Source organism: Talpa europaea (genome assembly GCF_964194135.1).
Source record: "Talpa europaea genome assembly, chromosome: 9".
NCBI classification, from domain to species: Eukaryota; Metazoa; Chordata; class Mammalia; order Eulipotyphla; family Talpidae; genus Talpa; species Talpa europaea.
Window position 1 is genome coordinate 24,291,371 of NC_140076.1, and position 21,120 is coordinate 24,312,490.

The 21,120-nt window shown below is 40.1% G+C and overlaps 1 protein-coding gene across 2 annotated transcripts; it reads left to right on the plus strand.

The window, feature by feature from the left end:
* Window positions 1–10,247: 10,247 nt before the first annotated feature.
* On the plus strand, window positions 10,248–20,094 carry CAP1 (cyclase associated actin cytoskeleton regulatory protein 1; the record flags this gene model as incomplete). 2 transcript variants are annotated; one of them, XM_084241694.1, is made up of 12 exons in its annotated part: window positions 10,248–10,359; window positions 10,945–11,048; window positions 12,557–12,634; window positions 14,067–14,210; window positions 14,310–14,395; window positions 15,234–15,339; window positions 16,487–16,664; window positions 17,982–18,166; window positions 18,347–18,470; window positions 18,610–18,692; window positions 19,025–19,168; window positions 20,003–20,094. In XM_084241694.1, the coding sequence occupies 12 exons, from the start codon at window positions 10,248–10,250 to the stop codon at window positions 20,084–20,086; spliced, it is 1,428 nt and encodes a 475-aa protein (XP_084097820.1). In that variant the 3' UTR covers window positions 20,087–20,094. The 2 variants fall into 2 exon arrangements, with proteins under 2 accessions (XP_084097820.1, XP_084097821.1); XM_084241695.1 differs by having other exon boundaries at window positions 10,948–11,048.
* Between the last annotated feature and the right edge of the window lie 1,026 nt (window positions 20,095–21,120).

The window sequence follows — 21,120 nt, forward strand, 5'->3', positions numbered from 1 at the left end:
TTCACGGGATGGGTAATGTGAAAGAAGGGTAAGTTGGTAGGTTGCATGGAAAGAAAATGAATTTTGGGTATATCAGTTGCATTTGAGTAGTTTGCAGCATAACCAGGCAGTGTTGACTAAGCATGGTATCCCAGCCAGAGGAAATAGCAAGAGCAAAGATGCAGAGGCAGGAGAGGGCTTATATTGTTCAGTGAAGTACTGGAGCCTGGAGTTTGTGGCAGACGATAAGAGGTAGATGTCTGCTAGGTTGTAAAGGGCTTTTGAGCCTCGTTTGAATGCATTTGGATTTTGCTCTCCAGCTAGCAGTTTGTTCATTGTGTAAGTAGCTATGTTCATGAAATATCTGTAGGAATGTCCCACCTTTCTCTTTTCCAGAAGTACGTCATCAATCAGGTAGATATATTTTATGTCTCAGAAGAATTTAAAATGGTGGCAGTGGAAGTACTTTGTCAGGTACACCCTGTCATGCAAACTGAAAATTGAGATTCAGTGAGTGTATTTTTGCTTTGAAGATGTTAACTGTTTAGTTTGTAAAATGTTTTATTTTCAGCCTGAGGGATGATCTTTTTTCCTCACCCCTTTTCTTGGTTTTACACAAATTTGTTTAATTAAACATTTTTTTAAACTAGTACTGATCCTTTAAAACGTAACTTCTTCAAGTTTTTTTGTGAAGTATTGAGTCAAAGATTCATTTTACTTAAGCCAGCAAATGCAGTGTCATTGGAAATTCAACTCTCTGGTTTGAAATTTAATCCTGAGATTTAAAATCCAAGATCCTCAAGTCATATTTTACTCTGTGCTAGTGATTATTTCCTTTTGAATTGTCATCATCATCATCTTTTTTTGCTTTCTACTAACCTGGCTTTCATACCTATTCTTCAACTTCTTCACCACAACCCAGATGAATTTCTAAAAAAGAACCATTTCATCTTGTAGCTCTTCATTGATTTCCTATTCCCAGAGAATTAAGTCTAAACTCCATTGTACAGTTTACAAATTTCTTTTTTTTTTCTTTTTTTTTTTTTTTAAAGATTTATTTATTTATGCATACAAGAGCTGGGATACAGGCCAGTGATGCGGGGGGTGAAAGGACTCATCAGAGACAGAGTGGGGAACAGAACAGGCAGATTGACTGAAGTACACTGCTGAGGGGAGCAGCGGGCGAGTCAGAAGAGATCTGCTGCACGATGTGGGTTGCTCCCTGGCCGGCCAGGGATCGAACTCGTGCTTCAGAGGCTGCAGACAGCTCCATAGGCTGTGTCTTAACCCCCTTGCACCACCAGGGAGGCCCCAGTTTGCAAAATTCTCCACAGTCAGACCCTTATCTTAGTTTTCATTGGATGGTACAGATTGATATTGTCCTAAACTACTATATTAGCATTTTGGGGGCAACCTTCTGTGCTTCCATTTTGTTCCTTATTACTTTAGAACAGGGTTTCTCAGCTGTGGCACAGTTGACTGACGTTTTGGGCAAGAGAGGTGCAGGGGGTGAGAGGATTCACCAGAGACAAAGTGGGGAGCAGAACAGGCAGATTTATTGAAATACACTGCTAAGGGGAGCAGTGGGCAAGACAGGAGAGGTCTGCTGCACTGTATATGGGTGAGCTCCTTGTCTGGGGATTGAACTCAGGCCTTAGTCGTAATGGCCCTGGAGACTTAACCCCTAGGCCCTGTAGTGACACTACTAGGAAGGCCCTGTAGTGTCATCTTTTAATTAACTCAGCTACAGCATGTAACTACTACTACTTGATATACCATCATGTAAACATAATAAGAATGAAGGTTCTAAAAATATCCCTCAATTAAGGCAGCTTTGTTTGCCTCGAATTGCCAGACCTGTAGTGTCAAACTTTTCTGTTCTACTGGAAAATAGTTATAGTTGAAATGTTTAATGGAAGGAATGAGCTTGCTTTGTTTTTTTTCCTCCAGAGGTGATTAAAATTCCTATATTTAAGTTAATTATAGCCTTACAGTCACAGCTCTTTTCATATTTCTAGTTGTAGCTGAATCATGGCTAGGGACAAATGGCATCCTTGAATCTATCTTTACACATGAGAATGGGAGATGCTGTTCTGTTTAAAGCAGCTACCCAGCTGAAATTAGCAGTTTTTCTTTATACAGTGTAAAAGATGCCTGCTGAATTCTCTCATGCATTTAGTCTTCATTATATTCCTTAAATATGAGACAGGGGAACCCAGGCCACACAAAGTTATCTTTTTGCCCCAGACCATTGAAATAGCTAGTTCCCATGTCTGATTTCAGCTCGTATGCTATTTCTAACTTGACTCATTCCTGGAGCTTCAGATAGGGGACTGTATTTAAGAAGGGAACAGGAGACAAGTACTGATACAGGGTTGGATTCTTTCCCTCCAGAAGATCGGCCTTTTTTTCTCTCTTTTAATCTAAACCTCAGGTGGCAATGACTCAAGCAGTAAATGTCATTGGTTTCACCAGCGAAACCAGATGCTAGGGAAGAACAGTAGCTCTTGATTTGGGTTAGATTTAGATTGGCAACGTGGTGTCTGTTCTTTGGTTACTGGGTTAAACCAGCCAACTTGTAAGTCTATTAGCATGTGTAGGTTTTGCTTTGTAACATGTTAGAAGCTAGTGATGAGTATTTCTATATTGCTTCAGTGGAACCTAATAATGCCTTGCAGCTTCATGGTAACTTAGGAGAAATACCAAGTGGAGCTGGGTTTGCTTTGGTTTGGTTTGGTTTCCACTCTAAAGAGATTATACAACTGTGTTGAAGAAAGTTTGGAAAATAGGGAAATTGTCCAAAACCCTATCTCTCCGATGTGACAAATATTATAAATTTTGGGTTCTCCTTAAGCCTTTTCCACAGTGCATTTAGCTATTCCCCTATAATTAGAAGTCTAAACTAATAATGGAGTGAACATCTTCATGCCTATCATTTTTCCTATGTGAGGACTACTTTCATAGGATTATATCGCAGGAGCAGAATTACAAATTCAAGGCCAAGGGAAGCATTTGAGACAGATCAGTTAGACTACCATATGACACAGACTGACTTTATACTTGCTTTCTTTTCAATTTTACTTTAGGATGTGACTTAGAGGAACAATTATCAGACAAAGTAGAAAACATTTTAAGTATAGCAACTTCTTACTCAGGTAGAAATTCATACCACTGGTTTAATTGCCTGGTGAGATGATTGTAGGAGTAAACTGCTTTCATTTACTTCTGAATGATTTCCTTGAAAAGGCAAAAGGAATCAGGTTGTTTGAGTTATTAGAAAGATGAAAGTGTGACTCTGCTTTGGCAGAATCATTAGCCATTTCTGATTTTTCAAACCACAAAAGAAGTTGCCAGATTCAAGCTCATAGTTTATTTTCACTCTGCATGATATACTTTCCAGAACCTATCCGTTCTGCATTACATTTCTTTGCCGATCACTTGAAAACAATTATCTTCAGCTTTGATCTTTTCCCAGATTTTATTTCTAGTTACTTACTAGACAGTGCCACTTAGAAACTTCATCTTCTCTTTAAACTCTGCCTATTCAAAACTGATGTCATCTTCTTGCACTAACTAGAACATGCCAGAAACCTGCTTCTGTTTATAATGTCATCATTCTCTTAGGGTATTGGATTAACAGTCCTGGAATTATCTTTGACTCCCTTCTCTGAATGACTTCCCTTCTACTCATTAGTCAGTACCACACAGTTAGTACTTGTTCTGTGTGTTAATGCACACTTGTTTTTGTGTGACCTCCAAGGCCCGAACTAAGACAGTGGGTGGAAGTTGCAGGGAGGCCGATTTTTGCTTCCAAATAAGGAAGAAGTTTTAAATACTTTGATCTGTCTAAATGTGGAATGGTCTCCTCCAGAAGTCTTGGGTTCTCCGAATTAAAGGTATTTGAACAGAGGCTCCCTGACTAATTACTGAGAATTGAAGGGACTGTTTGGCATCAGATGATGTTTTCACAAGATGATTTCTAGAATACTTCCTAATCCTTCAGCGGAAGGTAGCTTTTCTCACCTGCTAGATTTCCTTAGGGCACAAGAACTATTTTATCATTCCTTTATTTTCCCAACAGCACTTAATTCAGATACTGATCACTTTTGCCTACAAGTCATTACTTACAAGTTGGTTCTTTTCACTTGGCTTCTATGTCTGGCTAGACACTAAATGTTGAAGGTTTTTTTTTTCCTTTGCAATATCAAAAATATTTTTTGGATAGCTCTCTTATTTTACATATCGATGAATAACAGCTTTCAGCCTTAGACCCTAGTAGCTTCCTTTTCCCCCAGACTCCATTTTGTTATAAGAATTTTGCATTCATCGTATTACTTCTTTACTTAGAATGACTTCACATTTAGCCCAACATCAGATTCAAAAACTAACCTTTCTCATCATGAACTAGCTGTCCTTGTTTATCCAGCCTTATTTCCCATAATACCCAATGCTCTTTGCAGGCTAACCTACACTTAAGTTTGTGGCCTCCTTGTCTTTCCCCTTTGCTTTTGTTCTCTGGAGTGCCTTCTGTTTTTCTCTTACCTTTCCATCAAGATGCCCCATTTCTCTCCTGAAACTAGACTTGCAGTTCTCACTGATTTCTTCTGAACCCTCAGAGCATAAGCATAACTCAGAACTGTACAGTATTCTGTAAAGAAAAAGTTCTAGTATATAGGCTGGTACTCTAACTTTCCCTAATCCAAGTGCAGTTATATAATCTCTAACAGACCTTATTAAGATTACAGTCTTCAGTATGTATTCCATTTGTGTTGGCTTTCTCAGAATGAACGCTCCTAGAAGGCAAGGACCATGAGTCTTCTATTTCTACAACAGCTACCACAGTGCTAAGCACTTTCATTTTATTACCATATTCTGTGTGCCAGGTTGTTCTGAGTGTTGCACATTGGTGGGGGGTGGGGGAGACAGAGAGTGAAAAGAGAATGGATAAATTTCCATCCTCTTGGATTCTATTTTCTTTTCTTTTTTTTATTTTATGCATACAAGAGCTGGGGTACAGGCCAGAGGTGTGGGGTGTGAGAGGATTCACCAGAGACAGAGTGGGGAGCAGAGTAGGCAGACTGAAATACACTGCTGAGGGGAACAGCGGGCGAGACAGGAAAGGTCTGCTGCGCCATGTGGGTTGCTTCCTGGCCGGCTGGGGATCGAACTCATGCTGCGGAGGCTGTGGATTGCTTCATAGTGTGGTGTTTAACCCCTTGCGCCACCAGGGAGGCCCCTGGACTCTATTTTTCTAACACACCATATGCAGCGATAATACTTTACATTTGAATTGTATTTTAAGACTACCAAACTGGCTATTCACCGGTAAAATCAACTCCTTAGATTCTGTCTGCTAGGAAAGGCGCCATTAAATGACTTTCCTAAAATTACATATTTAATACAAGACACACTTGAGATTCAAACATTCATCTCTTGAATCCTAGTTTTATTTAGACTCATGTAATTACAACTACCTCTCTTTCTGAAGCTTTTATAATGAATGCTTAAGTAGTTGGGAATCAGTACACTTATTTATGGAAACTTTTTATAGTTCTTGGCTATTGTCAGTGATGAATGGCGAGGAACAAGATTCGGCAAAGCTATAGTTTCCTGCTCTCATAGTTCTGTACTCTTTAGGAAAAGACTTATTTTGAATATTTGCCTTCCAAATATGTATCCTCTATCCTGAATGTTTTCTTTTAAGATTTATTTATGCATATAATAGCTGGGGTACAGGCCAGAGGTGTGAGGGTGAGAGAATTCAGCAGAGACAAAGCGGGGAACAGAACAGGCAGATAGACTGAAGTACACTGCTGAGGGGAGCAGAGGGCAAGCCAGGAGAGGTCTGCTGCACCATGTGGGTTGCTCCCTGGCGGGCCCGGGGTTCAAACTCATGCTGCAGAGGCTACGGACAGCTTCATAGGTAGCATCTTAACCCCTTGCATGACCAGGGAGCCCCTATCCTGAATATGTTTTAAAAAATTGGAGTCAGAGAAATTGAAAGCTGATAATAATAACTAAAGACATAAAGAGGCCTTGAAGCCAGTGTTGTGCTGAACAAGCAGTGAGGGCTAGATGATGTAATGAACCACATGGTCATTTAACTGCTTAAAAGCCATGTTGAGTGTTAGAAAGAGCCTCAGACAAGGATTCAGAAAACTTGTGCTTAAGATCTAGTTTCTCTACCAACTGGCAGCTTGATATTTGGCAAGCTTTTTAACTTGTCAGGTTTTTTTTTATTCTAAAGATTAAAATCAGTATCTTTATAATATACCTCACATAATTCTCAAAAGAAGCAACAGATTAATGACGTAAAACACTTATAACCATACAGAAGTATTATTTTTAACTTATATAGCTGAATAAACAAGGTTATTTGTAGTACTTGGTTTGAATATCTCTTTATCAGTGCGATTTGTGCCCAAGAATGCAGCATTTATTTGAAAGCTGGGAATGCTTGTAAGATCCTACAGACAGGCAGAAAAAATTAAGAAGGAAAAAATACTTCTCTCCAGATACGACAGAGGATGGAGATAACTGGACTGATCTTGAGGGGTGAGAGGGTAAAGACTCTGTTATTTTTTTTTCCCCAAGAACCTTTATTAACTTACTGAATTTATAGTGCCTGCTATGTTTAGTACTGGGATTAAAGACAAGACATGGTCCCTGCCCTAGGATGGCTAATTGCCTGCTGACTATTAAATAAATGATTTTAAACCACTCTGTAGATGTGTGGTAGAGAATAGTGCACAGTGTTGTGGACATGCATACTTGAAATGCTTCTTGGGAAGTGATACCCCATCTGAGACTTCATCAACAATTGGAGTTCTGGAGAGGAGGCAAATTGAGAAGGAAAAGCATGCAAAACTGGAAAGGCTTCCTGAAGGAAGTGACACCTTAACTGAATCTGTAAAGCAGTAGGAATTGACAGACAGGGAACAGATTGGAAAGGGAAGGCAACCATCAGAGCAGATAGCATTATAAAGGCACAGTAATGAGAGAAAGCCTGACTGAAAAGTGTATGTAGTCCTGGATTGCTGTAGAGTTCTGAGGAGAGCTGTGACAGGAGATTGAACTGGAGGTGTGGTAGATAAAGCGTCACTGGATTATGGGAACCTTGGTTTGGACTTTACTCTGAATGCCCTGGAGAGCACTGAATGGTATTAAATAAAAATCTATGATAATTATACTTGCATTTGAGAAGAACCACATTTTTGATAGCAAGGAGGTTGTTGCTGTAATATAGGCAAATTCATGATGACCTAATACTTAGAAATAAGAATCAAGGCAGAGGGCATTTTTCATGAGAGAGGCAAGGTAGAATATCAGATGACTGATTAGATTTGGGGGAAGTAAGGGAGAAAATAATTTAGTTAATGTTTATGGAATTCTTACTAATTTCAGGAATGAGCCAAGAACTTCTAAACGTATTTCCTCATTGTCATGCACCCTTTAGATTTTGTGTTATCACCCTTACACAAATAAAGAAGCTGAGGTTCAGAAAGTTTGGTTGTAATGCTCATAGTCACAGATCCAGTGAGTGCTGTCTGAGTTCTCTGAAGACCACTCTCTTAACTACTATACTATATTGGCTTGACTAGCAATTTCCATGTTCTAGCGTGGTCAATCAGGTGATTGCTGGTGTGCTGGATTACAGAGAGTGAAGGTAAAATCTGGGGGAGCAATGTTAGGGAAGATGTTGAGTTCTATATTGGATATTTCAGTTTGAGCTGCCTTTGAGACATCCTGATTGAGATGTCTAGAAGGAAGCTGGATCTAAAATTCTGAGTCACAGAAGAATTGAATACGTGCTATGGGAATCATTAGTTAATAGGTGGTTGTGGTGGTACCACTCAGCAAGTAGGCTGGATGGTTCTGCAGTATTGGTGGTTGAAGGCTTGGGAGTGGACATGACCACCCAAAAAATATGTTTGTGTAGAGAGTAAGGTAAGGTGTCTTTTGGTCCCTTCAGTCTGAATTCTATATCCCATAACATCTCTTTTCACTTCACCCCCACCCAAACCAAAAAACTTTCCTATATTTAGTTGTAGAATAAGGTTAACTGTAAGTGATACCTGCATTGTCCCTTTTCAGTTTAGGTTACATAGCAAACTGTAGCTTGTTTAGCATTAACAATTTACAAGTACAAGGGAAATATGGAAAAAGAAGAAACCAAAATCCCACAAAGCTTTATTATTAATATTTTAAGATTGTAAGTGTCCACCAAATCTGACACTATCTAGAGACACCTGCATGATGTTGCCATGTTAGCACTGGCTTCAGCCTGTAGTATCCATTGTGTATAAAAGAACATGTTTTATAACACAATGGGTGGTGTATCTATTAATAGAAGGTAACTGGGGTTTATTGCATTTGCTGCCTTTTCTCATGGGCTTTATACAGTGCGGTGGTTTCTATGTGAGTGTCCCTGGACAGTACCCAGATTGGAACAGGGCATCTATTTGCATTCTCTTGATGGTGGCATAACATGAGCTAGAATATATTGGCTTTGCAGGTTAGGTAGGGGGCTTTGCAGTTTAGGGGACTTCTGCTGCTTCTCCAGACCAGGGGTTGGAGAGGTTTATTTTGCTTATTCTCTGTCCCCCCCCCCCTTTAAATCTCGTAAACAGCATTCTCTGGCAAGTCACCTGGCCCAGAGAGACTAGAACCTACAGAAAAGAATGAGCAAGATTTATATTGTCTTCCTTCCTTTATCTTGTGAAGCTGCTTATCTCTTCCATATGGAAGACAGTATATTAAGTTGAGATATTCTGACATGTCGTCGTCTTTGGGGAAATCATGATTGCGATGGTCATTTTAGGTAACTTCAAGGGATTTAAGTTCACCTGACTTCAGTTACTTGAACTATTTAATGCTTTGAGATGGAATCTCTCCAAGTCAAGACTTTGACTGAAATGTCACTGACTGATTTTTCTGTGATCATTAATGGTCTCAAGCACACTTTATATATTGATAACACTTAACACATTAATGTGTACAATGTGGGCAACTTTTGGAACCCTTGCCCTCTGGAGTTTTGGGATGATATACTTCAGGTTTATTAACTTCATAAATGTTTTCTGAACAACTTCTACCTGCTAGGTGGTGGTCTAGCTGATAGAGGATAATAGTGAACAAGCCAGAGAAGGTGCCTACTCTCTTGGAACTTTCTTTCTTTAGACTATTAGACATTGAATGAGGCTAGTTCAGATAAATTAGTACTTGAAGGATCTGTAACAAGCTCTTCTGGATGTGTTGATGTGTCTAATCTCTTCCTGACTGCATATCCTGATCCTATCCATACTCATTTGAAGCCTGACTCAGTTGGCAGCTTCTCCATGATATTTTCTTCCCCTCCCTGAAATATCCTAAAATATTCTATCTGCAAATTTTCTTATGTCACCTTAAGATTTGTTTTGGTTTCTAGTCATCAGTATGCATGTCAAGTCTTCTATTATGCAGTAAGTAATTGAAGGCGGGATTACTGTCCAAGTCTTCTTAGTTTTGGGTATTATACATGCAGGCAGAAGGCTGTGGTAGGAAAAGACACTGACCTTAGAAATAGACAAATCAGTCTAACTTCACTGAAATTGCTCCCTAACTCGCAGAGCATAGTAATTATCCTTCTTTTCTTTTTTTTTAAGTTTTTTTTTTTTTTAATTTATACAATAGCTGGGGTACAAGCCAGAGATGTTAGAGGGCGAGAGGATTCACCAGAGACAGAGTGGGGAGCAGAACAGGCAGATAGACCTGAAGCACCACTGAGGGGAGCAGCAGGCGAGTCGGGAGAGGTCTGCCACGCCATGTGGGACTCTCCCTGGCCAGCCAGGAATCAAACCCGCGGTGCAGGGTCTGTGGACAGCTTCACAGCACTGTGCTCAACCCGCTGCGCCATGGGGGAGGCCCCTATCCTTTTCTTGAATAGTTGTTAGGAGGCTCAAACTGAAACAGTATTTCACTGTGTTTCTCTAAATTCTAAATTCTTACACAAATATTTGGTGGTATCATAATAAATATTCAGTAAGTATTTGAATGTGTTAGCATTTGCTTTCAGTGAACACCTTTTCCTGGCAAGGTCTCTTATTCACTGAGGTCCTGATGGTTTTGCAAATGTAATAGAATATTTTCCATCTTATTTTATTATTAAATGATTCTCTTGCTGAAAATTGGCAACCCCTTCACCCAGCGTAGTCTGTCTTTTCTCCTTAGGTGCTATGTAATATTAAAACAACAAATGGCATTTGATCTGTTTCAGCAGGTAGTACATTATGGCTGACATGCAAAATCTGGTAGAAAGATTGGAGAGAGCAGTGGGCCGCCTGGAGGCAGTATCCCATGCTTCTGACTTGCACTGCGGGTATGGAGACAGTGCTCCAAAAGGTAAGCAGTTTATAGCCCAGCAAATTACTTTGAATAAAAACGCAATGTCTTGGCTTGAATTTTTTTTTTTAATCATAGGGTATTGTCTCAGAGCTAACTTCCCAGAATGGTTAATCCAGAACATTTATGTCCTGTAGTTCTTATGCTGTGAACAAAAAAGGAGGGAAGTGACTTGTGCACGGAGGCCTGTGGTTAAGTTATTTTAACACAAGAACTTCCTGTTTGTGTGCTATTTCCTGTTCTGCAAATGACAAGTGATACTAAAATTTCTTCTCTCCAAATAATTGGCAAATTGGCTATTTTGCACATGCACCAATTTAAATCAGAACATTCGAGCTAAAAAAAAAACATTGAGGGGATCATTTTGGTGCTTTTTTTTTTTAATTTTATAGATAAAGAAAAGGGACCTAGGGTCACACAACCAGTTTTAGTAGTCGTATTGGAACTAGAACCCAGGTTTCCTGACTCATGTTCCAGTGCTCCATTTGCTGTATTAGTTTGCTTCTCCATTTTTTTTTATAAAAGTGCATTTTAAAGAACCATCTTTCTCATGCATGACAGATTCTTTGTGGTGTGTCTCTTCAGCAGGAGCAGTTCCGTATGTGCAAGCATTTGACTCACTGCTTGCTGGTCCTGTGGCAGAGTACCTGAAGATCAGTAAAGCGATTGGGGGAGATGTGCAAAAACATGTAAGGATGTTTTGCCCCTTTTCCATCATTGAAGGACTGATGGCTTTCTTCAAATCCTACTTCTCCTTCATCCTTGGTTTAAGAATTTCTTGAGAGGCTCCTGACTCCTCTTCTTCTACTTGCACTAAGCTCAGGCCAAACACTGGAATGGTTCCTGATTTTTCCCAGCCCTCTGTTTTTATCACATATTCTGTGTGGGCTTCTATTCTATAGATAGCTTGCGTGGTGCATAAAATATAGCTCTGTTCATCTTTCTAGTGAGAACATGCTACCAACTTGATCCCAATATGTTATATAAGCAAGTTTAGGGTGATTTATTCAAAGGAGTCATTGTCATAACTTAGAATTTATAAAACTGCTTCATAGTTATTACTTATGCTAATATGAGTTATTTTCTTACTTAGCCCACATCAGGAATATGAAGCAGGCAATGACATGTGCCTCCCCACCCACGTCCCTTCATGTGCTGCCATCTACATTTGTTGCCACCATTCCACACTCACATATATATTCTGTCTGTCTCTTTAGGACTCAAAATCTTCCAGCTGGTCTGCTGACTGATCCTTTGTAAGCAATAACCATATATTGAATCTTCCTTTACCTGTCAGCAAAACTGGATGTTTCGTCTTTAGAATATCTATTTTGAACCTTTTATACACCATCCTTTGGTGTTAGCTCTGAGCATTAGGACTGGTACTTAGTTAAGGGTGTAGGTGCTTGCATTTTTACTTTATGCATTCTGTAACATTTGAAAAGATTTTAAAATGTGTCACTTTTATACTTTTTGAATGAAAATACAGAAAAAAGTAGACTCATTTGAATTTTTATATTTTGATAGTGCTTATAGCCTCATGTTTCTTAAACTTTTTTTGTCCATGACCCTCAGTAAGAAATACACATTTAATTGGAATGTGTTTCACAAAAGTGTTTATGTTGCTTGTACTGCACTCCCCCCTCCACCTTTTTTAGCTTGAAAATAATTTCAAATGATGTACTATATTCAGTATTTTATTTTATTCTATTTTACTTAAGTGCTGATTACAGCTCACAATGCTGATATAACTATTTAACTATAAATGGGTCATCGCCCAACATTTGAGAAATATAGCATTTAACCTAAGAGAGTAAATAACCATTTATTTGTTTATTTATTTAGATTTTTAGGCAAAAATTAGGTCTTTGCTGTTACTCCTGAAAATTTTTCTGTGTAGGAGGGACTTTTCAGTGCACTCATTACAAATATAGTTGCCAACTTGATTTCACCTGAAACTAATCCTGATTATCTTCGTTTCCAATTCTGGATATGTATTCCTGATTGTTTCTGAGAGGAACAGGGGTATATGTAATTTTGCTATCAGCCCCAGGGATCTGGAATACTTGTGGAAGGCAACATGAAATGCCTGGGTTTGCTACTGAAATACGTGGAAGTGGAGGTTTCAGGTTATTCTTATCTGGACCTCTCCAGTTGTAATGTGTCATCGATACTTGACTCTTCTCCTTTCCAACAGGCGGAGATGGTCCACACAGGTCTGAAGTTGGAGCGAGCTCTCTTGGTTACAGCTTCTCAGTGTCAGCAGCCAGCAGGTGTAAGTTCACTACTAGTTGGTTTCTTTTTTGGTTTGATGCCCAGGAAAAGTTGAGAAATTTTCTGCTAAGCTAGGACAGAATGCTAAATGCTAACAGGCTCGTATATGTACACATCAAGTCCCAGAGGTAGAGTCAGACTTAAAGCACCACTCTGGGAATATGCCATTTAGCATTTATTAGACTCTACTGGCCTTTTTCTGTTGTTTTACTTAAGACTGCAGTTTCCCCTGGGACTCTGCCAATTTTCTCAACAGATAACCTTTTTTTTAGCCTCTTGGCTGAGCCCAAATTTATCATATTGTTCCCTTAGCCCTTTGGGTCAGAGGGGTGATAAAACAAGTTATCTTGCTAAAACCCTATATTAAAACTCCTGGCACTTCAGCATCCCTAGATAATGTAAAAATAATGTAAGTTAATGTTAAATATATTAGACCAATTCTGTCTTGAATGCATTTTGCTAAACTTTTTCTCCAGATCCTCACTTTAGACTAGGGGTTGGCAGACACAGCCTGCTATTTGTAAATGAAGTTTTGGGGTACACATCCATGCCCATTCTTTTAAATATTATTTATTTTTGCTTTATGCTGCACTAGAGTGGCATAGTTGAGAAACTGCAATACAAACCATGTGGCCTGCAAAGTCTGAAATATTTACTGTCAGGCTCTTCACAGAAAGTTTGTCAACTGCTGCTTTAGATTGGATTTATGCTAAGATCTAAGAATTAAGATGTTCAGGAAACTGAGCTTTGAAGGAAGAATGAAAATACAAGATTCATCTGTTTTGCTGAACTGCTCAAATGCCAAGCCCCTAATGGCATTTGATTCAACAGATCTGTACTCAGCAGCTGCTATGTGGCTAGCAGTGCGTGGAAGGCTAATGGCTTTCTTCAAATATAAAATATAAAAGAGTAATAAGACAAAGCCCTTGTTTTTGAAGAATTAGTGAGAGAGAAAAACATTTACATGGGTCCACTAATAATTTGTGCTGGTGTATGGTAAGGTACCAAAATTGGTTATGCTGACAAATGCAATAGGAAGCCAGTATGGCTCAAGTTGGAGGCCTGCTCCTCGTTAGACACAAGGAACATTTGGATAGCTGTGAAAAAAAGGTCATTGTGAGTAAAGGCCCACTGATAAATTAATATCACCTATTAATGGGCCAGAAAAGACAAGTCAATGAAATGGTAGAATTTTGTGGTTTAGCTGGAGTATGGGTTCTGATCATGAGGAACCATAAAATGAGATTCTGGGACTCTGAAGAGAGAGAGACAATGAGCAGCATATTAGTCATATGAATCTATGCAGGGTGGATACAAAGTTTATTTGGGTGCTCAAAATTGTGATCCATAAGAATTCTTTAAGATCAGAGTTGGCCAATATATAAAATTTTTGTAGACTCTAACCTGATTGTTTTCCTACATTTTTTTCCTAGAATAAGCTTTCTGATTTGTTGGCGCCCATCTCAGAGCAGATCCAAGAAGTGTTAACCTTTCGGGAGAAGAACCGAGGTAGCAAGTTGTTCAATCACCTGTCAGCTGTCAGCGAAAGTATCCAGGCCCTGGGCTGGGTGGCTATGGTAAGCAGCACAGAGTCTGTGGGAGGGAAGGGATAGAATGAAAGAGGTAAGGAGATAAGGCTAGAGAGACTGAGTCACTGACAGCCTCTCTTTCTCTAGGCTCCCAAGCCTGGTCCCTATGTGAAAGAATTGAATGATGCTGCCATGTTTTATACAAACCGAGTCCTCAAGGAGTACAAAGATGTGTAAGTCCACTCTTACCTCAAGGGGTAGAGGGTAAACCCAGTTGGTTACTTGCTGGAGTAGGGCTTGAGGGTTAAGACTGCCTTTGGCTGCTGTGTCCATTCTCCTATCTCAGGGCCGATCTCTGGAAAGTTTGAAAGATATTGGCTCATAGAAGCTGCACTTGCAAGGAGGAAGTTTTTCTGCTACCACTTCTGCTTTTTCTCTAGGGTTTGTAGAAGCCCTTTTAGTCTTCTAATCCTTACCCTTTCATGTTTAGGTTTTACTGTGGCACAATGGAAGAATGCGCTTTCATTTGCCTGTTCAGATAAGATTTTTGTTCCTTTGTTGAATTTCAACTAGTACAGGGGCAAAAGGTCTAGTATAACTTACTAAGAAATTGCCCTGGCTATTCATGGGTCAGGTAAAGTGAGAGGAAGACTACCTGGCCAACACAGGTATTAAGTAAGGGGAGTCATTGCGTGTCTAATTCTATACATCCACCAGTTCTGACTTCCCCATTGCTGGTTTTGAGCTAGAGTGGCTGTAAGCAGCTATTGCTTAGTTGCTTAGCTACTCAGACCCTTCCCCTTTTTATGTGCATGAAACATTTGTTGGGTAACTACTTTGTGAATGCATAAGCCTTAGGTGTAAATCAATTCCTTCTGGCAAACTGGAGTTAAGCATCACAATATTTTGATTATACCTATCACTTTATAATTGAGGAAAAACCATGAACTCTTCCAACTAAAATCTAAAAGAGGAGACTTGAGCCATACTGCAGTGCAGTTCTATAATTTAATGCTCATTATTTCCACTTATTTCCACTGCCTGTAAAGAGTTCTTCTTTAATTCTCCCAGAGATAAGAAGCATGTGGACTGGGTAAAAGCTTACTTGAGTATATGGACGGAGCTGCAGGCTTACATTAAGGAGTTCCATACCACCGGACTGGCCTGGAGCAAAACGGTTAGTGAGTTCTGTCTCCCATTATACCTCTAGGACAGGGTCCACAGGTTTCATAGACTTTGCCACTACCAAGGTCCAAGAAGAATGCTATTCTTTTCAGTGGAGAGTAGAAAGAAAAAGGGGAGAAAGAAAGGAGGGGATGAAAATAAGAACAAGAAAGGGTCCGAGAAGGAATATTGAATTCTATTCAGTTTCATTAAACATGGATCAGGGACTGATGAATAAGTTACAGTATCCTAGCTCTTAAGAAGCTTATAAATATAGAAAAATCCCAATACAAATTAAGCTCATTGCTATAACAAAGGCACAAACTGTAGAGTATGAGGAAGAGAAGAGTGATTATTACTAGTGGAGACAATTTTGAAGAGGTATACTGTGATCTGAGACATCGCTCAAGAAAGTGAGAAGTGGGAGAAATGGGAATACTAGCAGACAGCATCGCTTAAGGTAAATGTAGAGATTGGTCATTTCTTCCTTCAGTAAATAGAGATGAATTTTTAGAAAAAAGAGTGGAAAAGAATGTAGGTAAGACTTTTTAGGCTTTATAATAGGTAATAACTACTGTAGATATTTGAGCAAGAGTGATAATGCACCTTTGTCCTTAAAAGAGTCTCAATTTATGGATACAGATCAGAGCTCATGCTCACACTAGGGAAATACTCTAGGGGCCAACAGGAAAGAATTTGTGGGAGATAAATCCAGTAAATTTAATGAGATTGAAGGAGTCAGTAGACTCAAAGATTGACCACTCAAGCGTGGATGGTAAGGTCTTTCACTGAAAGAAGGACAAGGGGATGTTTACACAGGAAGGAGAACAAGTGGACAATGATGAAATCTGTCTTGAATTTGTTGAGTCTGAGGTACTGGTGAGACATATTAAGTAGATTCTTAGAACTTCAGGTTTCGAGCTGAAATTTGGTAGAAGCCAAAGAAAATATGTGAAGATTGGAACATGGAGTTTAGTTGGATCCTTGTGAAAGGGTGAAAAGGAATAAGGCCAAGTTGGGTGTGCATAGGAACACTAATCACTGTATCAGGAGTTACAGTGTGTACCCCGTGTACCCTTCACATATGTAGGACGCTATTGGGAATGGTATGGTGCAGAAGGGAAGAGGGAGGATAACTGTTACCTGCACTTATTTTCCAGGGGCCTGTGGCAAAAGAATTGAGTGGATTGCCATCTGGACCCTCTGCTGGATCCGGCCCTCCTCCCCCTCCACCAGGCCCACCTCCCCCCACACTCCCCACCAGTTCAGGCTCAGATGACTCTGCTTCACGCTCAGCACTGTTTGCGCAGATTAATCAGGGGGAGAGCATCACACATGGTAAGTGGCAAAGAGTTGGAACAGTAAGTTGTTTGGACCAGACCTTACCAACTAGAAATGTAACAGTCTGTAAAACAGAACCCTGGCTTGTATATGGGAGAATTCATTTGGGGTGTCATGTTCCCTCAGGTTGCCCAGACAGCAATGCTAGCTTAAATGGAAATTAAAAATGGGTGATTATAGTTAGAGGGAAGCCTTCTGCTCCATAGGAAAGTGATTTAATATCAAGTGGCCTATAGGGTGCCAAGGTATGGTACCGTAGTTTTCCAGATCTTTTTCCACATTACCACATGGTGTCTCCAGGAAGTCATTGTGTTACAGAGGATGCATACTAGTTACATGGAAATTTTGCATAAGAATTACCTAATGTTGGCATAAAGAAAATAGACACCCTTACAGCAGGTGGAAGTCTAAATTCCTCTTCTAGGATTATACTTATAAAAAAATCTAAAAGAAAGGACAAGTTTTATAGTGTTATTTATATTAGATAAAATGGTGTAATGACCAAAATATGCCAAAAGAGAAATGGTAAGTTGTGTTGTGTTCTCTTAATGGAATATTCTACAGACACTAAAATTTTTCTACTGTGTGAACCATGCAGTGTTTAAGAAAAAGATCTAGTATCTAAAGCCACAGGGCATGGTGGAGCAAAATCAGGCACTTAGTTTTAGTTGTAGAGATTGGGCCATGATCATAATCAAGCAGTGTGTTAGGCTGCTGAGAGAGATATAGGGTCATTTCGCCAAAAACATATTATAGAAGCTGTAAGTTAATGTGAGAACATCTCATAATTTTATTGTTAATTGGTTAAATCAAATGTGTTAGTTATAACAAAATAAACTATAAATAGAAAAAATATTAGAAGGGAAGTTTCAAATGCTGACTGATGGGGGGGGTGGGCAGTAGGTTAGCCACAGATGTAGTTTTTTTGCTTGACTGAATTTTCTCTACCATCACATAACTACTTCCTCTGTCACTTTAAAAAAAATACATATATATATATTTTGCAAGTATGTATTTGGTATATGTCATTCTAGATATTTTTCTATGCATTTATAGACATACTTATCCTCCTACCCCACAATTCCATGTTTTATTCTTTCAAATGGAACTATGTAATTTAACCTCAGTGGAGAAGATAAATTATAAAAGCACTTCTCCAAAACAGCTTGTAAGAAAACATCTCAAAGTCTGATTTGGGACTTTTGACTGATGTGTTAAGGATCAGTTTAAATTCTGATGGCAGAAGTTGGTTATTGCCTCACCTCAACGCCTTCATATGAAAACAGTTCACAAGAACAAACGTTACTCCTACAGCCCTGAAACATGTGTCTGATGATATGAAGACCCACAAGAACCCTGCACTTAAGGCTCAGAGTGGCCCAGTGCGCAGTGGCCCTAAACCATTCTCTGCACCTAAACCAGGAGTCAGCTCCTCTCCCAAGCCAGTCACGAAGAAGGAGCCAGCTTTACTTGAACTGGAAGGCAAGAAATGGAGAGTGGTAAGTTTAAGATGCCAGGACTGAGGGAACAAGCAGCTTGGACAGGGGGCTTAAGTGGAGCAGCCAAATGTGTGCAGGCTTCTGGCTTAGATTATAAGAATAAAAGTTTAGGATAACCTGTTTTGGTGGGGTGGTATGTGCTTAATGATGATATTCCTAAAAGGGATATATCTTTCACAGGAAAATCAGGAGAATGTTTCTAACCTGGTGATTGATGACACTGAGCTGAAACAGGTGGCTTACATATACAAATGTGTCAACACAACATTGCAAATCAAGGGCAAAATCAACTCCATTACAGTAGGTGAGTTCTGTCCCAGGCAGGCTCTGTCCTAGAGCCTGAGAGGCCTGGAACCATTTTACCTCCTCTAATGCTAAAGATTCTTAAATATGTTACTCTTCTTTGAAGTTATAGTGTTGACCTCCTCCCTCCCTTCTCCTAGATAACTGTAAGAAACTTGGTCTGGTGTTTGATGACGTGGTGGGCATCGTGGAGATAATCAATAGTAGAGATGTCAAAGTTCAGGTAACTTAAGATCTTGGCTCCTCCTTTTGGTCCCTGGGGAATTAATTGAAAAAGACACAGCCGACTCACAGATGTTGCTGTGGTGGGAATCTGATTCTACAAAGTCTGTAAGCTGAGCTGCTTTGGATGTGGCAGGAGAGGAGCTGGCTCTTATAATGAGCTCTTTCCCGCACCCATCACCCATTCCAATCTGCCCCTAGTATCCAATATCTGTTGTGCACCTGTGAGCTTTTCATGTAGCTGCTGAATCACGTGTTAACAGTGAAAGCTGTTCCCACAACTGTTACTCTCCCCAGCTGCTGGAATTCAAGTGTTCTTGGTCTTCTCTGCAGGTAATGGGTAAAGTGCCAACCATTTCCATCAACAAAACAGATGGCTGCCACGCTTACCTGAGCAAGAATTCTCTGGATTGTGAGATAGTCAGTGCCAAATCTTCTGAGATGAATGTCCTCATTCCTACAGAAGGCGGTGACTTTGTAAGTTTCTTTATCTTTTTAGTATGATCTAAAAGCAGAGGAACTAAAGACCTCTTGCACTGGAGAAGTTGATGACATTCTGCACTGAGTAGGTCAAACTCAGCAATGCACACAAGCATTAAGTAGTCTCACAAAGCAGAGCTCTGTAGGAGGGTAGATTCCGACTTTCTGGTTGAGCACTTGCTCAGGGTAGTACGCCTCATAGATTTGACAGTTTGTCCAAGATCACCAAGCAGTAGAAACAGTGAAACCTACATGTCTAGCTTTGGAGCCTTTGTCCTCCTTCCTACATTGCAGTGCTTTTTTGTCATAACAGTGGCAGGGGAAGTGGTAGTATAAGTTATGGTACTGTCATTTACATAGCTAGCTTTTTTTTTTTTTTTTTTAATAGAGGCGTGCTTTATTTATTTATTTGTTTGCTTGTTTGTTTTGTTTATACATGCACTGGGTACAGTCAGAAGCGCGGGAGGGTGAGAGAATTCACCAGAGCCAGAGCGGGGAGCAGAACAGGCAGAAGGACCGAAGTACACTGCTGAGGAGAGCAGCGGGCGGCAGGAGAGGCCTGCGCGCCATGTGGGACCCTCCTCCGGTGGCTGGGGAGCAGCTGGGGATTGAACCGGCGCTGCAGAGGCTGCGGGCAGCTTCGCAACCCAGCGCTCAACCGCTGCGCCACCGGGGAGGCCCTACATAGCTAGCTTTTTCAGGTGGCTTCAGTTTGTCACTAACCTTACCAGTCTCAGAGTTTAGTGAATAAAGAATTGGGAGTAAAGTATAAGATTTAATCCCAGCTTATTTTTTAGCTCAGATTTAAATCTGTTGTTTCTTTATTTGCAGAATGAGTTCCCAGTCCCTGAGCAGTTCAAGACCCTATGGAATGGGCAGAAGTTGGTCACCACAGTGACAGAAATTGCTGGATAAGCGAAGTGCCACTGGGTTCTTTGCCCTCTCCCTTCACACCATGGGATAAATATGTATTAAGACGGTTCTTTTCTAGATTTCCTCTACCTTTCTGCTCTTAAACTGTTTCTCTGCTTTGAGAAGCACAGCTACCTGCCTTCACTGAAATATACCTCAGGCTGAGATTGGGGTGGGATAGCAGGTCAGTTGATCTTCTGCAGGAAGGTGCAGCTTTTCCATATCTGCTCAACCACACCACCAGTCCATTCATAAGGAAGTGCAGACCAGGACTGGTGTTTTAGCTTTCAGTTTTGGGGAGTTATTTGACCAACAGACAGTCTTTTGGGAAGAATTAAGTAGACCCCAGGAATTAACAGATCAGAATATTCACACAAACCTTTTCCTAACAATCAGCATGAAGGTAGCAGAGGCTGGTGTGATTCCAGTTGTTCTAATCAAACTAATATTTCACTGTTGACAAGTGAGGAAGGGGTTATATTGGACCAGAGGCTGAAGCTTGGCTATCTAGCATTCCAAGTAAAATTATTTCCTATAAGCATTCCTTTATTCTGCATTCATTCCTAGGTCTGCCTGAAACTGAGATAGCAGGTTCTCCTATACCAGCTGCTATGGCAGTGCCCTGCACCCAGGCCAGTTAAAGGAGTCTTTTACTCTTTCTCTAGTATCCCTGCCCAGCACCTTCCTACAGAGATTTAAAAACAAAAAAAAAAAAAGGAAAAACAAGACATCATTCCAAGTAATCTGGCATTCCTTCTTCCTTCCATGCTAGGTGCCTGTCATCCATCTTCACTGCCTCCTTTGCCTGTCATGCTCAATAGCTTTTGGCTTCTGTCTGGGCATCTGAACAGAGAACTAAAACCTCCACTCCTGATTGTAGGTCTTATGGAAGAATCTTGCACAGCATTGCTAATGTAAATTTCAGTTTTTCCCTCTAGGACAAACACCAAAATATGCAAGTTTTTTTGGTGGGAAGAGCAATTGTCCTGTGACTTCTACCCATTTCCTGAGGCCTGTGGAAATAAACCTTTATGTAC